The 19,835-nt window shown below is 51.6% G+C and overlaps 5 protein-coding genes across 5 annotated transcripts; 4 read left to right on the top strand and 1 right to left on the bottom strand.

Moving 5' to 3' along the window:
* Positions 1-1,100: 1,100 nt before the first annotated feature.
* Positions 1,101-3,575, top strand: HER10_EVM0005859 (uncharacterized protein; the record flags this gene model as incomplete). Its single annotated transcript, XM_035475462.1, has 3 exons — positions 1,101-1,385; positions 1,609-2,201; positions 2,387-3,575. The coding sequence occupies exons 1-3, from the start codon at positions 1,164-1,166 to the stop codon at positions 3,573-3,575; spliced, it is 2,004 nt and encodes a 667-aa protein (XP_035337238.1). The 5' UTR covers positions 1,101-1,163.
* A 1,050-nt stretch (positions 3,576-4,625) lies between these two features.
* HER10_EVM0001615 (late sexual development protein) lies at positions 4,626-5,794 on the top strand (the record flags this gene model as incomplete). The annotated part of the gene is made up of 2 exons (XM_035471359.1): positions 4,626-4,961; positions 5,048-5,794. 2 exons carry the CDS (start codon positions 4,626-4,628, stop codon positions 5,792-5,794), a joined length of 1,083 nt encoding a protein of 360 aa, XP_035336915.1.
* A 3,436-nt stretch (positions 5,795-9,230) lies between these two features.
* On the bottom strand, positions 9,231-11,523 carry HER10_EVM0007473 (uncharacterized protein). The gene is made up of 2 exons (XM_035477028.1): positions 11,078-11,523; positions 9,231-10,991 (listed from the first exon to the last, which is right to left on the bottom strand). Exons 1-2 carry the CDS (start codon positions 11,514-11,516, stop codon positions 9,325-9,327), a joined length of 2,106 nt encoding a protein of 701 aa, XP_035337369.1. The 5' UTR covers positions 11,517-11,523; the 3' UTR covers positions 9,231-9,324.
* Positions 11,524-13,319: 1,796 nt separating this feature from the next.
* HER10_EVM0000191 (uncharacterized protein) lies at positions 13,320-15,286 on the top strand (the record flags this gene model as incomplete). Its single annotated transcript, XM_035469985.1, has 5 exons — positions 13,320-13,347; positions 13,409-13,761; positions 13,795-13,872; positions 13,927-14,102; positions 14,167-15,286. The coding sequence occupies 5 exons, from the start codon at positions 13,320-13,322 to the stop codon at positions 15,284-15,286; spliced, it is 1,755 nt and encodes a 584-aa protein (XP_035336780.1).
* A 1,197-nt stretch (positions 15,287-16,483) lies between these two features.
* HER10_EVM0003691 (uncharacterized protein) lies at positions 16,484-17,681 on the top strand (the record flags this gene model as incomplete). The annotated part of the gene is made up of 4 exons (XM_035473356.1): positions 16,484-16,518; positions 16,576-16,678; positions 16,732-16,800; positions 16,854-17,681. 4 exons carry the CDS (start codon positions 16,484-16,486, stop codon positions 17,679-17,681), a joined length of 1,035 nt encoding a protein of 344 aa, XP_035337077.1.
* Positions 17,682-19,835: the final 2,154 nt, after the last annotated feature.

The raw sequence follows: 19,835 nt of genomic DNA, 5'->3' as shown, positions 1-19,835 counted from the left end.
GCCATTTCCCATCTAAGATTAGACATTCGGCCCCCATGACCCTGCTAGGCAATCGTAAATCCAGAGCCTGGGGACCAGACTGCTGGGCTGCATCGAGGCTGCATATAGTGCGGCCCGATGTAACCATTGCTTCTTCGAATGTGGAATACCAAACGTAGAGCCCGTCATTGACGAGTCCTCCAAGGCTACGCGAGACTAGGCAACACCATTCTCAACTTGAGGCATGCAACAGCCATGAAGTCACAACTATTTCAGCAGAGCACATCAACGAGGCCAGGCATTCTCCTATCTACTTTTAAGTACATCAAGCTAAGTATGTGTCAGTTGTTTGAGAGAACGAATAAGTACACCATCAACCCTCCGTATCTGAGAGTGAGCTTCCGGTGCGTCCATGTCAATAGAAGGGATAACTCCAAGGGATGTGCCAACGGCTTGTGGCTGCGGCCCGTCGTTGTAGCATGAGTGGGACCTGCTTCTAGGGCTGGGCTACTCATCACGCGATAAGTCCAGTTAATAAGACATGTGGCTTGTCTGGGTCCCGTAGGATTCACGGCTGAGATGTAAGTCAGCACTTAAGCATATTGGTTTGATTAGTTTGGTAAGCGAGGGACGATGATTCTGCGTGAGATTCCAGCAACTCGGTGAGGCGCAGCCCCTGCAGCTGCATGAGTAGCTTGATTTTCCCCTCTGCAACCCCGGTAGTATCAACACACGCGATTTTACGAACCGCCAGAAACGGTAAGATGGTACGCCTGCTGGTAGGGCCTTGCTAGGCAGCCGTCAAATCTCTGCACCCGTTTCTTGGTGACACAAGGCGCTTGTGGAACCCGGAAGTGGGTGTGATGAAGTCGATGATTCTGCTTACCATGTGCATCTTCGTGCACGGCGATTTTCTAGAGGTGGAACTGATTGAGTTTCTTGAACGGGTGGCCTTTTCGCGACTCATGCTGATCCGATATTTCTTTCCCGCTGAGGAGCCCTATCCGTAGCGTCCGGTGGCACGGTGAACGAAAGAAACTTATCCAACGTTTCTTGAATGTCGGAAGCCCGCCGGCTCCGTTGAAGATTTGAACTCTGCTCCTCTGCCGGGGCCAAGATACAGCCGTTGCGCCGTTTCGACCCTGAGCCTTCCAATACTAGTACCGAAACGGAGACTCTAAAACATGGACGCCGTTGAAGAAGAAGAAGCGCACCATCCCGCGGTGAGGGAACTGTTCGAGAGCAGGTCAGAAATGCACCCCGCATTGAGCGAGTCGCACGAACTGGGCGCGGATATCTGGCAGCCACTGTGGGACTGGGTGTTCATGAACGACATCTTTCAATGCTGGCAACGGGATGACAACAAGTGGATGCTGCGCTGTGTTGGTAGACCAGGGTCAGGCAAGGTGCGTACAAGTTGTTTCTCGTTTTACGTTTTCCCTGGCATTTTTCTTTGCATCTCCTTCCTTTGTTTTGCAGGTCGCACTCTGCAGTTTGCATAAAGGTCATGGGCCTCCAGATCGTCCCAAGGGTTGATCGGATGCCAAGAGGCTGGTTGGTGATGCATCACATTGATAGAATTCATGCGCTGATTACCTACTTGCCTACTTACAACTCGTGCCATTTCAGACGACCTTGTCCGCGCTGGCGACCAAGAGGCTGAGAGAACAGTACCATGGGGAGAGGGAAGCCGTCGCCTCAGTCTTTGTGCGGACGGACGTGGCCTCGGGCGGTACCGCCTTTGTGGAAGACGTTCTGACGAGCATATTCCACCAACTGTGCGTCAACCACACACAGGTCGACGAGGACGAAGCGTACGTCGCAAAGTATCGACTTTACCTCGACGCTAGGAAGCACGGTCATCGCGACATCTTCCGGATTAAGCTTATGCGAGAGGCGTTGCAGTCGCGACTTGGCATGCTCGATCGCGCGTTCCTTGTCGTCGACGACTTTGACAGGTGTAGTCCGGCTGTCGACCTGTTTCTCGAGAACGAGCTGGCCATCTTGGCGAACGACTCACGGCTCAAGGTGCTCATCACCTCCCGCGTCTCATGTCTCAAGACGATACCTACTTGGCAATATTGCGACTCTTGCGACGACGAGGCGACAAAGTTCCTCCATGTCTACTGGCGATGTGAGAGCTGTAAGAAGGGAAAGGTGAAACTGGATTCATACATTCTCTGCCAAGAATGCAGAGACAATGAGAAGACATGCACCAACTGGTAAGTTTGCCATGGCCGTGCCAAACTAAACACTCTATTTGCATACTTCACCCATTCTTGTGTTGCTTGTTCACTTCATGGAATGAACTTTCTTCTATTACGGGAAGACATGCGGCTCCTTTCCAACCAAGTTGACGTTGAGACTATTGAGTGGGATATGGCTAACACTCGAGGCGAATGCGAAGCGGAGACGCCTCAGACTTCGTCCAACCTTTTGATCATATTGAGCTTGAAGTCCATTCCGCCATGGAACCGGTCTCACGATTCATCGATTGGGACCTGGAGACAGAGCACGGAGACCTTGCCCTGGGCAGCCGCAGCAACAACAGCAGGGAGAACAAGCCCGACGAGCTACCACCACTATCCGCGTTTGGCAGACGGCTGGTCGACCCCCGAAACCATGAAGCCTTTGCCGACTTGCGAGAGCAAATCAAAAGTCAGGCCAGCGGTAACATCAGTCTCGCTCGTCTGCTACTGAACGACCTCCACCGAACCCAATCTCTCGACGCCGTTGTCGTGCAGGCAGATAAACTGCCTGCAAATGTCATCTCCTTCTTTGACGCTGGCATTCGACGCATCGAGGAGCAGCCGCCTGCGCAGCGAGACCTCGGCTTGAAGGCAATTGCCGCCGTCGCTCATTATGATTTCCTGCAAGATGGTGTAGCGTATGAGATTGTAGAGAAAGTCCTTCACCGAGCTGCCAAGGCCTCCGCTCGAGCTTCCGCCAAGAGAGCAAATTCAACTCCGACGGTATCGTCGTCAGTGAAGTCTCACAAGAATTCGACGGCAGCCAAGAGGCCAGAAACAACGACATGGGTTCATGTACCTCATCGCAGCCTCGAAGAGATGCTGCATGCAACGCGTGGGTTCCTGGAGTTCGGCAATCAGGAACATCGGCCATTACGGGCCTATTGTCAGGCCTTCCACACGTACGCGCAGGAGAACTACAATGAGTCGCTCGTATGGGCGCACGCGCAGCTCGACTTTGAAGGGGAGGGCTTGGCGGAGTTCGGCAACAAAGGGATGAGGCGCTCGCGGACGGGCGTCGCGCATTTTGTGGAGAAGAGGGACCAAGCGATGACGCCGGGGCCTTTTCATCAGGAACCACCACCAATCTGGACTAATAGACAGATAGGTGAAGGGAGATGGGGGGCTAGTCTTGCTGATGGTGGTGGCTCGGGTGCGAGCCGTGGTAACGCTCCCGATGCTACCGTTACTGCCGCCGCCGCTTCTGACGGCTCGGGAGCGCATGGGGAGGCCCCGTTACGATCTGCTGCGGCTATGGCTGCTGCTAAGCGGAAAATGGTCAAGGCCTCCGACTTTGAACGGGACCAGAGCTTCAAAATGGCAAGGAGAGGCACGAGCTGGGCCTGATTCAGACACAGATACGTTCGACGTTTACCTTAATCGATGTTTGGTGTGACTCCATACGGGGACTGGAGTTTCGCTTCGGCAGTGACATACCGCAAACGTTGGTCCATGTTACCCGAATAGGGTAGCGAAGAGAAACACACTGAGAGGCTTGGAGGGAGACAACGTTTGACGTATGGATACCTGTCGGACGGGGACGGCGAAATTCGAATACAGCGCCCAGAAGAGAGAAAAGCTTGAGCACGTGTCAGGTTCGTTCAATCAAGAGTGAAAGCCACTGACTGGTGGTGGACCGCGGGGAAAGACAAGTGAGAGATTGCGAGAGACAGACGAGAAAGAAGAATGATGTCTTGTTTGAGGACTCGGCTTGGCTGACAGGGCGTTGAAGGCTCACCATAGAGCTGGCATCGTCCTTGTTGATTCCTTGTCTTGGTAGACAATCCTTCGAAATCGAAGACCCAACAGTCTGTCCGTTCCCAGAGACGTCATCCGGCTACCCCCCTGTAAAATGCCAGTTTGAGCAAGTTGAGCGGTGCAACTTCGTTCCGAAACCAGCCCTACCTGCGATTCCCGTGGGTGCCTTGGTGTGGTCCATTTCTGTCGGCCCAGGATCTTTCCGTAGGAGCGCTTGGGTATTTCCCTTCGAAAAATCTGATGTGCCTGTGTGTAAGTGTGTGGATGGTGTGTCGCGATGTATGTACCTACGTCGTGGAGGAGTATGTGCGGTGCTCTTCTCCTCTACCCACCCAAGAGAGTTGCAGGTCCACGTGCGCCAAGCAACAAACAGGTTTCAAGATCATGTATCGAAACAAACTCCTCGAGAGTATAATAGTTCGTCCCGGTCGCTCCAACCATGTCACTGTAGCTCTTGAATCTCATGCCAAGTTGACCTGTTTCGTTTTGATCCGCCTACTTTAATTCGCTTCCCCTGTCTATCGTTCACCTCTTTTTCTTCGTGTAAATTATTGGATATTTAACACACCTTTTCCAATACTGAAGGATATTTCTCTGCACAAACTTGAACTCGGTGGTACACAAACAGAAAACGTCAAGATGCAGCTCACGACAACTCTCGCGACCGCCGCGGTGATGCTCGCCGGCTTCTCGGCAGCGGCCCCACTCGAGCGCCGGGCCTTCAGTGCCGAACTCCCGATCAGCCCGGAGCAGATCAAAGTTGTAGAGGAAGAGGCGCGAGGATCGCTTCCCAACTCTGCACCGCCGCCCAAGTTGGAGCCGAGCAGTTTGACAGCTTTTCAGCTTATTCAGTTCAACGAACAATTCGAGGTCGCCTTCTTCTCATCTATGCTGGAAAACGTCACCAATGGAGGACCTGGCTGGGAAACAACCGAGAAGGATAAGATGGTCGACGCGCTTAAGGTTGTTGTTGCTGTAAGTTTCTTTCACCTTTGGTCAGCGAAGATGCAAAAGAAGGTTGTCTTCGGGATTCGTGGAACTGGCACTGACAGCTATGACAGCAAGAAAAGCTCCATGCGCTCGACGCTAAGGGGGTCTTGGACCACTTCAAGGCTTTTTCACCTCCGCCCTGCAAGTATCAGTTCCCGACAAACGACTTGAAGTCAGCCGTGGCCCTCGCCGAAACCTTTACCTCTGTGGTGCTCGGCACTCTGCAAGATGCAAACCAGCTTCTGGCAAAGAATGGCGACGCCGGACCCGTCCGAGCCGTTAGTGCCGTCATCGGTCAAGAGGGCGAGCAAAATGGATTCTATCGTAGCATTCTCTCGCGCCCGCCGTCGTCGCAGCCTTTCCTCACGACCTCTATTGCGCCATTCGCTTTCTCTGCGCTGCAGTCTTTCGTTGTGAAGGACTCTTGCCCGTTCAAGATGAACCAGATCGACATCCCCGTCTTTGCGCCATTGAACGTCATGCAGATGGCAGGAGGAGAAATTGAGGCCAAGAACCAGATGCTCAACTTCGAAGTCGACTTGCGGGAGATCGTCACAGCAGGCCGTTTCCTCGGCAAGGACAAGGCACCTTTGTTCGTGACCTACCTTAGTGGACTCAACGTTCCCCTGAGCGTCCCAGTCATGAACCCGCAGTGGGACGGCGCGAGGATCGCATTCCAGGCCGAATTTCCCTTCGACAAGAACAGCATGTTTGGCCTGTCCATCGCTGCACTTACGTACGAGGGCAAGTTTACCAACCCTGATGACATTCCCAAGGCAACCCTGGCAGGTCCCGGATTGATCCAAGTCAACAAATAAAGGGGCGCAGCCTGTAGAGTTGTAATTGTACAAATGGTGTGGCATGTTGGCAAGCGTTGTGTAGAAGATTTGGAAGATATCCCAAGCCAAGGCGTTTTTTGGCGTTCAAATAATACAGCATAGACTAGCAATTTACTTTCCAACGTTCATATCTCAGGTTCAAATCATAATCAACTAAACATGACTACTTGTACCTTACCTTCCATGTACTCCAGTCTCTCCGTCCATCATCTCGAAAAGAGAACTGTGAATGAGCCCTTCACTCAGGGTCAAATCTTGGACGCGGCGTCGCCTAGGAATATGATGCTGGAACAACGACTTGCTTCTATTGGCATTCCCAAGGATTACGAGGTTGTTTGACGGTCCATCACGTCAAATGGCTACTAATCCGTCAAATCTGCACCCCTCAATCCTAATTTGGCTTGGTCGCGTCATGAAGAGAGGGCCCTTGTGAAATCCCCCATCAGGCTCCTTCAATGGCCGTACCTGCTTCTTCTCGGCTTCTTCAGATAAGACCGGGAACTCTCGTACAGTAGCCGATGACGCTAGTATGAGGCGTTGGAGAACTTCAGACGATGAGCCCCCTGCCGAGCACAGAGTGGTCTTCCGACCTCTCGACAACAGAGGGGAATATCGCCGGCCCGATTGGGAAATCTTTCGCATCTGTCTAGGTCATTTCTCACTGGCAGCCAATACGAGCAATTTCAATTCCATATCGAGCGACTATTCCGTGCGGTCAATGGTGTTGGAAACCCATGGATGGCATATTGCTCGTACGTCTCGTTGCCGGGGTCGACGATGTGCATGTGGTATAGATCACTCCGAGGCAAACATGATCTCGACGATCCATTAAAACACTCATTAAGATCGCCATAATCTGTGTGTGCTACCAACGGTCAACGAGAAACAGAACGCGAGAGCGATTCCCTGTCGTACCCCCCATTTCGGCCTTGGGGCCGTGTGCCTGTGCACAGAGGAGGGTCTGGTACACGATCCGTCTCAGACCACCACCAATACTTCGGATTCAAGGGTTGCCCTTTTGACAGTTCGGACGTTTACCTATCGTGTTGCAGTCGATGCAGTGCCACGACACAGGATAGCCCGGCACAGCCGACTAACAAGCTCATCAGGGGTTCGGTACACAGTGTTCCCGAATGGGAAAATCTGACTTGCGAGCTACCCGAATGCCCCAGAAGTCTAGATCTGTGACGAAAAGACTAGAATTTGCCAATCGGACTGCATGATTGACGGCAAGTCTCCCGACGCAGGTATGTCGGGTGATCAGTTGGCAGTTACTATTGTCGGTCTCCATTCCGTCACTATCCGCCCAGTCTGCGGGTGTGCTCAGCCCAACCATCTGTCACGGAATGCGAGGAAGAGGAATTGGAATGATTGATCATCGGGTGATATATCAGCTGGAAATCGAGGGTAAGGGGGGAAGAACCGATTCGATCGCTGTAAGAAAACAGAAGGCGGGGGTGGTCGAGCTTGGCCTCGGGTCGATGGCAGGCTTCAGAGACATGTGTCCCTTACTCAGTTGCCGAATCCCGGGATCAATAATTGAATGCTCTCCAATGGCCAAGATGCCGAATGTCCAATTCGGAGTAAGTTCATGTCTGAAGGGTGTCCCAAGGAAGCTTCGATCAACCAATATAACAAGGAACGGCGATTCGTGACTTACCCCTGGGCCGAGTCATTCCTCCCGGAACTCCATGTCGGGGCGTTAACTCGCAACGGCGTTCAGATTTGCTTTGGCAGTAAGCTTATTTGCGCCCGACTGGGGTACTTACAATGACTAAGGAACTATGATCGTCTTTTTCCCGCGGTCTAGGCCGGCGGATCACGGATTGTTTCTGACAAGTCAGGGGTACGGCTAAGCCAGGAGTTGGTCATAGTTCTTGACTTGGTTTCGGCAGAGAGGCTCCAGTCCCGTTAGTGTTCCACAGATTAAGTGGTGGATGGAAGAAACAACAGTAAACTGGACTTGAACCTAAGTATCTACCAATTTTATGATTTTTCGCCCTGTGCAATTACAACGATATGTAGCTGTCCTTGAGGTTTCAAGGTAATTAAAGTAGGTAGTTTATAGAATGAAAGAAGGTTGAGTTAAAACAAAGGTGAGTCCTTGACCCACGGCATTTAACAGGAACTGACCTAAAGTCAATCAAATTTCAATGCTTGAATTTCTTGCCTATTCTGTGCAAATAATTACCCATTAATTATGAAGTTTGCGTCAAAAATCGGCTCGTCAATGGATGATATGTGCTGGGGATACACGCTTGACCAGCCGCGGGCATGGGATAGGTCTTGAGGAATACTGAACCAGCCGTTATATGCTGGTGAGTCCATCGCTTTCTGTTTGTCACTAACAGTGACATGGCATAACTTGGCTGAAAGCGATTTTAGTTTCAATCACTTTTCATTGCTATAGCTGTTTCAGTATGCTATGAGCGTGTCCATGACGCGGCTACGGTGTAGGCTTCCCTGGTTTTGGATTTGTTTGCACGAATCCGATAGAACACTAAAGTACGTATCTTTTAAGCCGCGTAATATAGATGCGAAATAGAAGAGTGCTACGGGGACTCTAATACGTAGAATCAATGTACATTACGACATCAAACCTCCACATTATTCTTATTTAGAATTAATGTCTTCTTTGGTTGATCATAAACCTACCTAGGTATTAAAGTGAGACAAGGCACTCTCAGCTGCATCCGCTGTGTTAAATCGATTCTTAATCGTCAAAGCAAAGCTGAAGGTAGATTGAAGATCAGAAGTATGCTTGCAGATTCTTACACGGCATCATATGATATCGGCCCCTAAGCTCCGTCTTTCGACGGCTTCAAATACCACGTTATCAGACCAAAGCTACGTTGAAGTGGAACATAGTATTTATAGAGAACAAGACTATAGATTTTCGATGTCTGTATGCGTATTGAACAATGTCTCGAGTCTTATATGATGACAATTGTCATCGAATCCATTGATGTACCATGATCATCCGCAGAGCACGAAAACCTGGGATGACTGCAACGGTAAAAGAAATGGCATCGAACTTTTTCGAAACAAGCCCCACGCGATTGAAATCTCTGAGTTCATACATCCAATTTCTGAAATCCAGAGATAGTATTTACCATTAGGGCCGAAATGCTTTCAAAATAGGACTTACAGGTGAAGCAAACGGATAATGGTGTGATTTCGATGCAATATGTTCAGAGACGGCAACGATGCATATATAATGCACTGGCCTTTTGACCTCGCACATGATGTGAGAACAATACATTATGTCGGATGCCGCCAGGCGAGAACATCCTGCTTGTGGGACACCAAGTTAAGGAGAGAACGGCCAACGACTAGGAACATGTCGTGCCACAGTTTCATACCGGATGTTATGCCACCTGGTTGCTTCAGATTCATCATGTAAAGTCGTGGCATGCGCTGCCTCTGCTTTGCATTAATAAACATCGTTCAGGAGAAAGCGGCAGGTATTATCGAAAAGGCTCCAGGAATTTTCTGCTTTAGTTCACCCTTCAAACCAAAATGATCTCTTTCCACCCTCGATCACTCTCATGGGCTGAAAGAATAGCGTCTATGATATCTTGGTTTTCCTTACCATGAGACATTTCTCCCCCAAGGTAGATCCATCCGATCTTACGATACGTGTTTTTGGACGCGCCAACTTTCTCCAGGATGAGACAAGTAACGTCATTTGTTTCACCAGACTGGTCGCTTCCAAGTTCCTCCCAACTGACTTCCTGATTTCTTAAGGGCAGTAGTGATGTGTGACCGCTCTTTTTCAGATTGTCCTCAACTGCGTCAAGGTAAGGCCATGTCGTAAATGGAGGGAAGGCCTTGTCTTTAGAGCTGAAATGGATGAGCCCATCGTTTGTGAGTGGGTATTCTCGCTCATAATTTGCATCATACACCTTCGCTCGCAGTGTTATGCTACCACCGATTACGTTGACCAAGTCGTTTCCCGCACTCGTCGTTGTCACACTTGCGTCCATTACCTCTGCTAGAAAGTGATATCCATGAGCAGGGTGTCTTAGCTGTACTGGCCCATCAACAGATGCCCATGACCAGGATGGAGCTCTGTATTTGCTCATGATCCTCGGGTGTGGCATCAATGTATACCAATCAAGCTGATGTAGAAGACGTGAGCGCCACAAGCCAGCAAGATAGGTATCACCTGTAACTTCCTGGAAGAGCTTGGCAATGCCCCCTAGGGCGTAAAGCTTGTCCTCCTTGACGCTGAATTCGCACTTGGAGTAGGTAGCGACGATATCAATCCAAAGATCCAAAGTATCAAATGGCATAAGGCCTTCGACTTTGGTCTCATCGTCATTTCTTTGTGGTGAAAGGAGGCGTTTTATGCTTTTCGAGGAGTCATGAAGTGGAATTCCTCGTGGAAATCCCTCGCATTTGTGTTCCTCTAAGCATTCCCACATAACTTGACTTTTTGTGAAGTAGATCTGTCGCGGTGATAAGAACCGCTCCTGGAACACCCATCCCCTGGTGTGCAGAGCACCATTCAGGAGGTGGCGATCCCAATATCCTTTGTCAAACATGTAGAACTCCCCGGGTTCTTGGAAAGAGAGGTTTGACTTGACGATGGCCGGCCGGATGTCCTTTGTGACACGAGATCGGAATAATCCGCCAGCAGGGCTACTCGAAGCAGATGCTGCAACGTTGCACGCTGCATTAGTGTATACTTCTCTCATCTTGAGCGCTTCCTTTTCCCAGTCATTCCTGGAGTCTTGTATGATGCATAAACAGTCTATCCAGACATACCGGATGCCGAGATGATGTGCAACTACAACCAAGTCCTGGAATGTTTGCGGTAGTTGCACAATGGGACTTCCACGACCCAGTAAATCCAGGTTGTGTGATGACAAAACCAACTTTTGAGGTTCGGTACCCCACCGGTAACTCAAGGTCATATACTGAGGCCGCGGTTGATAGCGCTTGAGTTTTGAATTTTCTGACGTTACAACAAGTTTCCAGGTTGTCTCCCCCCTGGAACCTATGTCGACCAGGCGAGTGGGCAGCCAGTTGACAGCCGAGGTAGGCAGCCGCTTGCATTGATCATGGCCATGGAAACACTCCGAAAACCAGGAACGAGCTAGGTCAAGAGTTCCTGTGGAGCCGGTGCTTTCGTCAATCATGTTGAACGAGAAAAGATCTTCGTATTCTCTCTCTGTCGGTAATGTTAACAGTTGCTGTGCATTTTACTGGGAGTGTTGGATTGGGCATCGATATGTTGAGTAAGGTAGTCGAACATACCAGATGAGGGAATCAGCCTGAGTCGTAATTCTGTACTGCGTTCGCTATGGATCTGCGTGGGATCTCGAAATAGGATCATCACTCTGATCTGGTGGAGAATATCTTTACCCTGATAATATTCCTTGTCGACTCTGAACGACAATGGCCGCCATAATTGGGGATCTAAGGACTCCCACCCTATTCTGTGCAGCTCACTTAAGTTCCATAACTTTGAGCAGATGAAGCAGTCTCGTAATACTGCCTTTCGAAAGGCGTCGAGAGTTTGGTCTGGTGGCGTGATCCAAGGCTCGGAGGTGGAGTCGCTCGATGTTGGCTGAACTACCTGCTTGCAAACAGAGCATAGAAACGTCGTGTCCGTAGACATGTTCGAGTCACAGTCAAGTGTACGTTCCGTTAGCGGATATATCATGAAGTAATAGCCCATGTTCTTCGAAGGCATAGTGGACTCAATTCGGTTATCGTCAGGCTGCAAACCAACGTGGAGAGGAGCTTGGCCCCGCTTCCAAGGGTAATCCGTCACATGACTGGATCTTACTCATCTACCAGCCTTAGATCTCGCAGGCGCTCATTCAGGTCAAGGCTACATATACATGCGAGCTCGAGATACCTTACGGAGTAGCTTACCTTGGGAGCCGATCCCGCGAAGGCACCTCGACTGAGGCGCACGACAGTAAGTACAAGATATGAGGTGTAATCAATCTCGCAGACAGAAAACACACTCTGACATTGTCTACTCTTCAACAACTTGCAGGATAAGTTGAGTAATAATTTGCGTTACTTAGAGTCTCCGGACCAACACAATTGCCACGGAGTTAAAGGGTAACGCTCCGCGACTGCTGACATACAAGCCGTATCTTATTTGCAAAAATGAAGATAGAGTATTTGAGCTGATCGATAAATGATTATGGAGTACCATATGCCGGCCACGTGGGGCCAGCTCTGGACAAGGTCGGCCCTGCCAACGGCGCGCGCGGGCTGCGAGACACCCGCCTCAATACGGCCCAGCCATTCGGGCTCTCTCATCCGAACGGGGCACTAACATAGCGGGAGACAAAACCATGTCAATCTGTCAACGTCTAACAAATCCCACCGGCTGAGCGTTTTGGCGGTGTTCCGGTGGGTGGCCTTTGTTGGTTTGGCTCCTCTTGGTTGCTGTAGTCCCCGCGTCACTCACGCCGGACTCTTGGACGGCGCATCGGTGGCGATAGCTCTGCTTTTTGTACTCAGCGGCTGAGTGAGCGCGTCTTTTGAACAGCAAGACACATCACTGGCATTGAAACGCATCCGCTAGTGTCCCAAATCCAGAGGAATGTTCGACAGTCGGTTAAGATTACGAAAGCTTGGAGCATTCTCAAGGCCGGGAAATTCAGACTTGCGTGCTGGAAAAGATATTTTCTGGGGCCAATTGCCTGTCAACTGTGGACGGCGGGTCTCCTTCAGGAGAGTTTAGACTTTAGACTCATCGGACAATCGCTAGGATCAAGACTTCAGCTAAGGCCCCATCAGGCAATCGGATCCACGCGAAAGGTCCCTAGTTTCTTGCCTCCTGGATCTCCCAGAAGAGCAAAGATGTCATCTCGGGCTGTCCGTTTTCGAGCTGGCAGGGCTGTCGGCCTGACTCTCAGCCCTGGCACCCCTGAAGCGCATGAATCGTCAATCGCGGCTGTGGTGGACCACTGTCGCGGGTTCTGCCGAGTCCTTGATATTTTTGGCGCATCGTCGCCGGAGGCGCTCTTGCTTTCTACAATTCTTAGACAGTGACTTCTTCGACGGCATCTGTTGTTGTGGGAATGTGCGCTGACAGTGGCCAGGTCTTGGGGTCTTATACCGCCCATCAAGATCTTGCATGTCTCAGTTTGCGTGTTCGAAATTTCCCTTGAATACCACGGCCTCTTGGAGAGGACTTGGCGTGCCCTGTGGGGGCGCGTTCTCGACGAACGGCATTGCCCCGGTCGATGCAACCGGCCGGCAACAGGCCTGTTGTTTGATGTTCAGGAATTTAGAAGCCAGACTAAGTGGGCTGGACTTGGTCTCCATCTTGGGGTTGTATCCACATCCACACGGGAGAGCTTTAAAGATGTCATTCCCTACGGTATCCTTCGTGACATTAACCTTGCATTTCTCGTTCGAGGTGTCTTGTGGACATTGTCGATTACCGCAGATGCCTTCATAGGCAATCGCTCGCGTGCACGTGAATACCGCTTCGACCATTGGGAGGCCAGTCCTCTAGACGGCTCACACGATGCCTTACCCCTTCAGAAGAGCGCAAAGTATGTCATCGAGGGTCCTGTCGCCATGTAAAGATCGGCTGCTAACGTGAATGGCTTCCAGCGCTGCCAACTCTGACAGCCCAGGATGAACTGGAAAATGCCTCGATTCTCCGCAACGATGCCGACAATGGCCACTTCCGCGGTCTGCCTGCAAGCCGACAGTCGAAGATGAAGGTGCTAGGGAAGGTTCTGTCACGGTGGGCGATTACGATGGTCATCATCATCTCGATTTACGTCGTCATATGGACATACTCCAACAAGACTGTCATGACACAAACAACGAAGCGGCAGTACAACGCCCTCATCACCGGTCTCTCGATTGCGCTGGGTCTCGCGGTGGCGAGTAGTCTCAACCACATGGTGGCCGAGCTGAGATGGTGGATCCTGAGCCGTCGGTACAGGTCGAAGAGAAAGGTGGAATTGATCTTGCAGGCCGACAACCTAAAGCACACCATTGCATTGGCAGCGAGGTCAAAAAGGTGGTCGATCCATCTTGCTGCTGTTGGATGGCTCATCTTGACAATCGTAAGGGAGTTTTGAAGTCTTTTATGGAGCGATGTCACTAACCAGACCGTCAAGGGCTCTCAAGTAGGTCTCGCAGCAATCGGCCTCTGCTACTCGACAGATACAGCCGATAAGCGGGCTCTATTGGTACCAGGCAATGTGTCTATCGCCAACATGGCGTCCATCGAAACTGAGAGGGTCGTCAAGTCCAAGACTCAAGCTCTAGGTGCTCTGCAGTACACAGCGAACAGGTCGGTCTTGTTTAGAGTTCCAAGATCCTCCATATGTACGAACTGATAGCTGACACTTTTCAAGCTACGGAACAATCTCTCTAGCATACGACACGGCGGAAATATCAGCTGCTCCGCTGGCCAGAGCAATCCATGTCCCGAGCGATCCCCTCATGTTCTGCACAGAAACGGTGTGCAAATACGTCTTTTACGAAACCTCCACAGCATCCATTAAGGATCCTGACGCCAACCCAGTCACCGTCGCAACAGACCGAAGCGTCAACTCCACGACCAAATGCACAGCCTGGCCCGTCATAAGCGGCGGCAACGGCAATACTACCAACGTGACGGTAGCACTCGAAAACAACCGGTCCTGGGATATCTTCATCCCGAACCGCGGCGGAACCGACCAGACGACCTTCATGACCTACAGCCAGTTCGACTGCGGGACAGGATGCTCCATGATCATGGCATTTGAGGCATCAGATACCTCGCCTTGGTATTACAGCTGCAATGTCACGATCGGTCAAGTCGCGAACGCCACCCGTGCCGAGCACCAGGTCGGCGCCAACCTCACGTCTTTAGCCTCGGCCGGCATCGCTCTGCAGGGATACGCTGCCTCGTCTTTCGTCAATGATACCAATTTTCAGTATCAGATGTATCCATCCGAGTCGGTATTTGGCACACCTATGAACGGAACCACCTCGGACATGGAGGCAATGCTATCGCGATTTGCTATCGGGGTGGTTGCAATCAGCGCCGACAGTAATACAAATCTGGTCGTTGAGGGTGACATGCCCATGAAGGGCACGAAGCTCAATGTCTCACACTGGGGGATGATCAACCTGATTTTGATCCTTACGGCATCACTTCAGCTTGTTCTCGGTATTGGAGTTGCGTTGTGGGCCAACCGGGTCGTGGTGCCCGATGGTGGTGCGGTGGAAATGGCACAGGTGATGAGGACGATGGCTATTCGGGATCGGACGACGAGCACGCCCAGTGAGAAGGGATCCACTGGTGAGCCACGGTATAAGTCATTATGGATCTATCGCGATACTCTGGTATCCAAGGAAGGAGGATTGTATGACCTGCATATGGAGGAGCAGCGTTATCATGCGACGAGTGACTCTGGGATGATTGAGATGAGCCAACAGCGGCCAGGGACGGGCCGTGAGTCCACTGCGCCGTCAACGCCTACAAAGTGACCGACGAAGTGAGGGATGCTTGTGTTTTGATAGTAATAAATGTTGAGTCAACTCATTTCTGTTACTTGTTCGTCAGCCCGGCTACCGCTCTGAATTATCCAGACTTATGCAACAGATACAATTTCATCGGCGCTCTTATGCAATACACTCAGCCGAAGCACGGCCAACATCGGCCTAAGCCGGCTCGGTGTGGGACCGGAGGTCTTGAAGGATCCATTCCATTCCGATCCCGGAGCACCCGGCGCTCACGGTGGCAGACACGGACGCGCGGAGCAGTCCCGAAAATGAGACATTTTGCTCATGTTCTATTACGTATCCAAAGCATGTTTTGTGGGTAGGATCTCAGCGCGCCCTATTATCCCCCTCGAATAGTTGATCTTGTTGGGAAATCCATTGACGAATTGCGGCACCGTGTTCAGGTCCGCTTGATTCCTTGGGGCAGAATTGAGCCTACGAGACCACTTTTGTGATACATTCTAGCAGCAAGAGGATCGTCACTCGAATGGAATGGCTAAATGGTGATTGGGCAGACGTAGGATCAGGCCACTGCTTCTTCACCATGATCCATTTTATTCCATGAGCGCCCGTTTTTCGGCGCCAGTTCAAAGTCACTCACGATGAATAAAGAATGACGCAGTTGGAGGTCGGGAAACCGGAAGCCAGGCCGAAATGCATGATTAGCTTCGGCCAAGTGAGGGGATTATGCAATTGTCTAAGCGATCAGGAACTTACCCCTCCCGACGAGGCATATATATCACGCTGATGTCCCCCGCGATTCGCACGAGCTTTTGAATCTGCCTTCGTCAAAATACTCTCGATTGATATTCTCACATCCATCAATCACCAACCAACACACACCAAACCAAGACCTGGTACGACGCTCGCGTCAAAGAGCCATGGCATCTATCGCAATGGAAACATCTACAGATCGAGGTAAAGTAAGAGAAGAACGCATCCGGGTGTTCAACTCATCTACCGTGCCCGGCACCCAAGTCGCTCACGATATCTTTCATCGATCGAGGAGCGCACTTGGGTGGATCCGGGCATGGGAAATGAGTTGATCTGAGAAATACCGGTGAACTTGATCTGGATAATACCAGCGAAAGGACATGCTTCTTTGGCAATCCCTGCCCCCATGCACGAGTGATGAGAACTTGAGTGTACTAACCCGTGCAGCATCACGCTTGATCTGTCAAAATGTCGACTGATAAGATCACTTTCCTCACCAACTGGTTAGGATTGCCCCGCGCGTGATGTCTGTTACGAATGTGAGTTGACGAAGTCGTCAGGCACGCTACGCCCTACCACGCCCCGCTGTACCTGGCTCAGGCCAAGGGCTACTTCAAAGAAGAAGGCATCAAGGTCGCTCTTCTTGAGCCCAACGACCCTAGCGTATGGATCTCCTGACCGGGATGTCTCAAGAGTGCCCGCTGACCGGATCGCAGGATGTCACCGAGATCATCGGTACCGGCAAAGTCGACCTCGGCTTCAAGGCCATGATTCACACCCTTGCCGTATGCTCTACCCTCATCTACCCGGTGGTGTACCAAACTAACTCCACGCTCAGGCCAAGGCTCGTGACTTCCCCGTCCTGTCCATCGGCAGTCTGCTCGACGAGCCCTTCACCGGAGTTGTCTACCTCAAGGACTCGGGCATCACCACCGACTTCCGCTCCCTCAAGGGCAAGCGCATCGGCTATGTCGGCGAGTTCGGCAAGATCCAGATCGACGAGCTGACATCGCACTACGGCATGACGCCCGACGAGTACACCGCCGTGCGCTGCGGCATGAACGTCTCCAAGGCCATCATCGAGGGCACCATCGATGCCGGCATCGGTCTGGAGAACGTCCAGATGGTCGAGCTCGAGGAGTGGCTCGCCGCTCAGGGCCGCCCCAAGACGGACGTGCAGATGCTTCGCATCGACGAGCTCGCCGAGCTGGGATGCTGCTGCTTCTGCACCATCCTGTACATCGGCAACGAGTCCTTCATCGCCGAGAACCCGGACAAGGTGCGCAAGTTCATGAAGGCCGTCAAGAAGGCGACCGACTTTGTGCTGGAGGACCCGGAGCAGGCTTGGAAGGAGTACGTCGATTTCAAGCCCGTCATGGGCTCCGACCTGAACCGCAAGATCTTTGAGCGCAGCTTTGCCTACTTTTCGCATGATTTGAAGAACGTTCAGCGCGACTGGACCAAGGTTACCAAGTACGGCAAGAGGCTTGGTGTCTTGGACGAGAGCTTCAAGCCCAACTACACCAATGAGTTCCTCGAGTGGACTCTTGATGAGGACTCTGCGGACCCTACCGGTGACCAGAAGAGAATGGTTGAGCTTCAGAATGAGGTTTCTTGCCGCGGTGGCTTCCGCCGCTTGAAGCTTCAGTCTGCTGTCAAGGCCTGAAGTTGCCATACTACGGACATCTTAGGTTCTGTTTCGATGTGAGATTTCACTCAATCGAGCATTTGCTCGTACCCCCATCCAGGAACTGTCTGTCATTCCAGATTAGTAGTTGTCATTCTTTTAGAGGAAAATGAAAAGAATTCCTGGAACCTCTGTGCAAGTTGGGAAATATCAGCATTCTTTCGATGCTCCCGGTGATCTCATGCGGGAACCCTGAGCTCAATTGGGAGATTAATGAGATACGACGAGAATGCTCTGAAGTACTCCAACAGCGGCGTAGGATGATAGCGGAAAGATGAGTGAGAGTCGCACCGACTGGCTCGATCTTGCTTTGGCCTCTTATCTTGTCTCACATGAATCTATCTGAATTGCGGTGTATCGACCGTGAGACAACGCTTCGCCGGCTCCGGGCTCCGGGCATCACGGCCACCCGCATCGTATCGGCCTTGTGTATGTACGTGCAACACCGAGTCAGCACCGAACCGTCCGATACTACCACAATTGGCAGGTCCAAACTGGAATTGAACCTATGTGATTGAACCCCAAGCTTAGCGATGGCACCGAGGTAATATCATGTGGGTTGGATGGTCCATCTTTCACCAAGATCCCCGCCTCAGCAAAAGTCCCCTCTGCTAGGAACAATCGCACCATCGACAGGTGCGACATGATTCTTCTTGGCAGATGTCTATCAAGTATCTCATCGAGAAACAAACAGAAGTTTGGCGATACAATTGGCCGCGACCTAATTTCCACGTGATGCCAATCTACGGTTCGCGAGGATCCGCTTGGATCCCGTCAACCATCCGATAAGAAGACCTGTAACATGACGGAAGATTCGCAATAAGACAGACCCGTCGACGGTCGGACGAAGCTACGCAAATCACAGCCCGTAGACGTCCCAACAAACCCCAGCCGTTATACAAGCATGCGGTAACGACCTGGTCCCTACATGGCACCGCCCGATAAAGCTCACCCTAGGCTATGCTTCTTTTTCCCGCCGCGGAGTTAACCGCACCGCACAACCCCCGTTAACCCGCACCATCTCTTACTTGAGAGAAAAGAAAACGTTGGTTGGCTACACAAAGAGGTGAGACACGAAGATCCGCATGTCAGGTCGTTTCTGGGCGGCGTCTGGCGCAGGGCGAATCAGAGCCTCAAGGACCCCTGGTGATCGCCTCTCCAAGTCTTGTGGGTAAAAGGTCATTGAAGCTATTCCCTGGCTAGGATTGGTTCGCGCCCCCATGTCCCCAGAGACCCGCCAGCGTTGTGGCAGCTCATGCTTAATTTTGAGGCGATATAACCCAATCAACCACTCATGTGAGCACAGCTAAGACTTAGCATAAGGCTCTGCTGCTGCGAGATCAAGGGGAGAAGGGGGAATAAAGGCCGTACCATCAGCAATGCCCCATTCCCGCAACCTGATAATAGCGACTTGTTGTTGCCTCCCCGTTTAAGTTGTCCTTAGGATTCGTTCTCGAAAATGGAACATGGGTCTCTAGCGCAGCTGCTACCTCGCCCGATCCGCAAAGCCACTGCCGTGTCGAGGAGGTGCAGAAGATGTTCCTGGACGGAAGAGGGGGATCGACATCCCAACACCCCATGTCCGCAGCGCAGCGCCCGACACGACACTGGAACCAACGCACACCAACGCATCACAGCGACCAGCTCACCAGCCCTGTTGGTCCGGTCTAGTACACCAGCAATTTTCCCGCCCCTGGGCCCCGGCGGTGAACTTGCGTCTCGACTTGAGGCTCTCTGCGGCCTCCTGGTTGGTCCCCGGCACTTCTCACCGCGGGTCCCTTTAATTCAAACCGCTACAGGGGGCCCACGATGCGTCTCTTCCAACGAGAGCGCCGGATCATGGATGCGGCTCGCTTGAAGGGCTTGGTTTCGAGCTGTCATCGACTGCGGATCTGCCCACCTGCCTGACTTGGAAGGGTGAATGGCCACTCAATGCGGTCACTGCGGAAGGGAAAAGGAATAGTTCGTAAACCAGCTCAGATAGCGTTGCTGCAGTGCTCTGGATCATGGTCCATGGGATCATGCAGATGGACGAAGAATGGTATAAGACCGGTCGGTCTGCTGCACCTTGGATATCGTGTTCATCAAGCAAGCCTTCAACACTCAGCTAGGCTTCTCAAGCATATCACAGGT

Source organism: Colletotrichum scovillei (assembly GCF_011075155.1).
Source record: "Colletotrichum scovillei strain TJNH1 chromosome Unknown Contig00002, whole genome shotgun sequence".
NCBI classification, from domain to species: Eukaryota; Fungi; Ascomycota; class Sordariomycetes; order Glomerellales; family Glomerellaceae; genus Colletotrichum; species Colletotrichum scovillei.
This window is presented reverse-complemented; position numbering and strand designations above follow the sequence as displayed.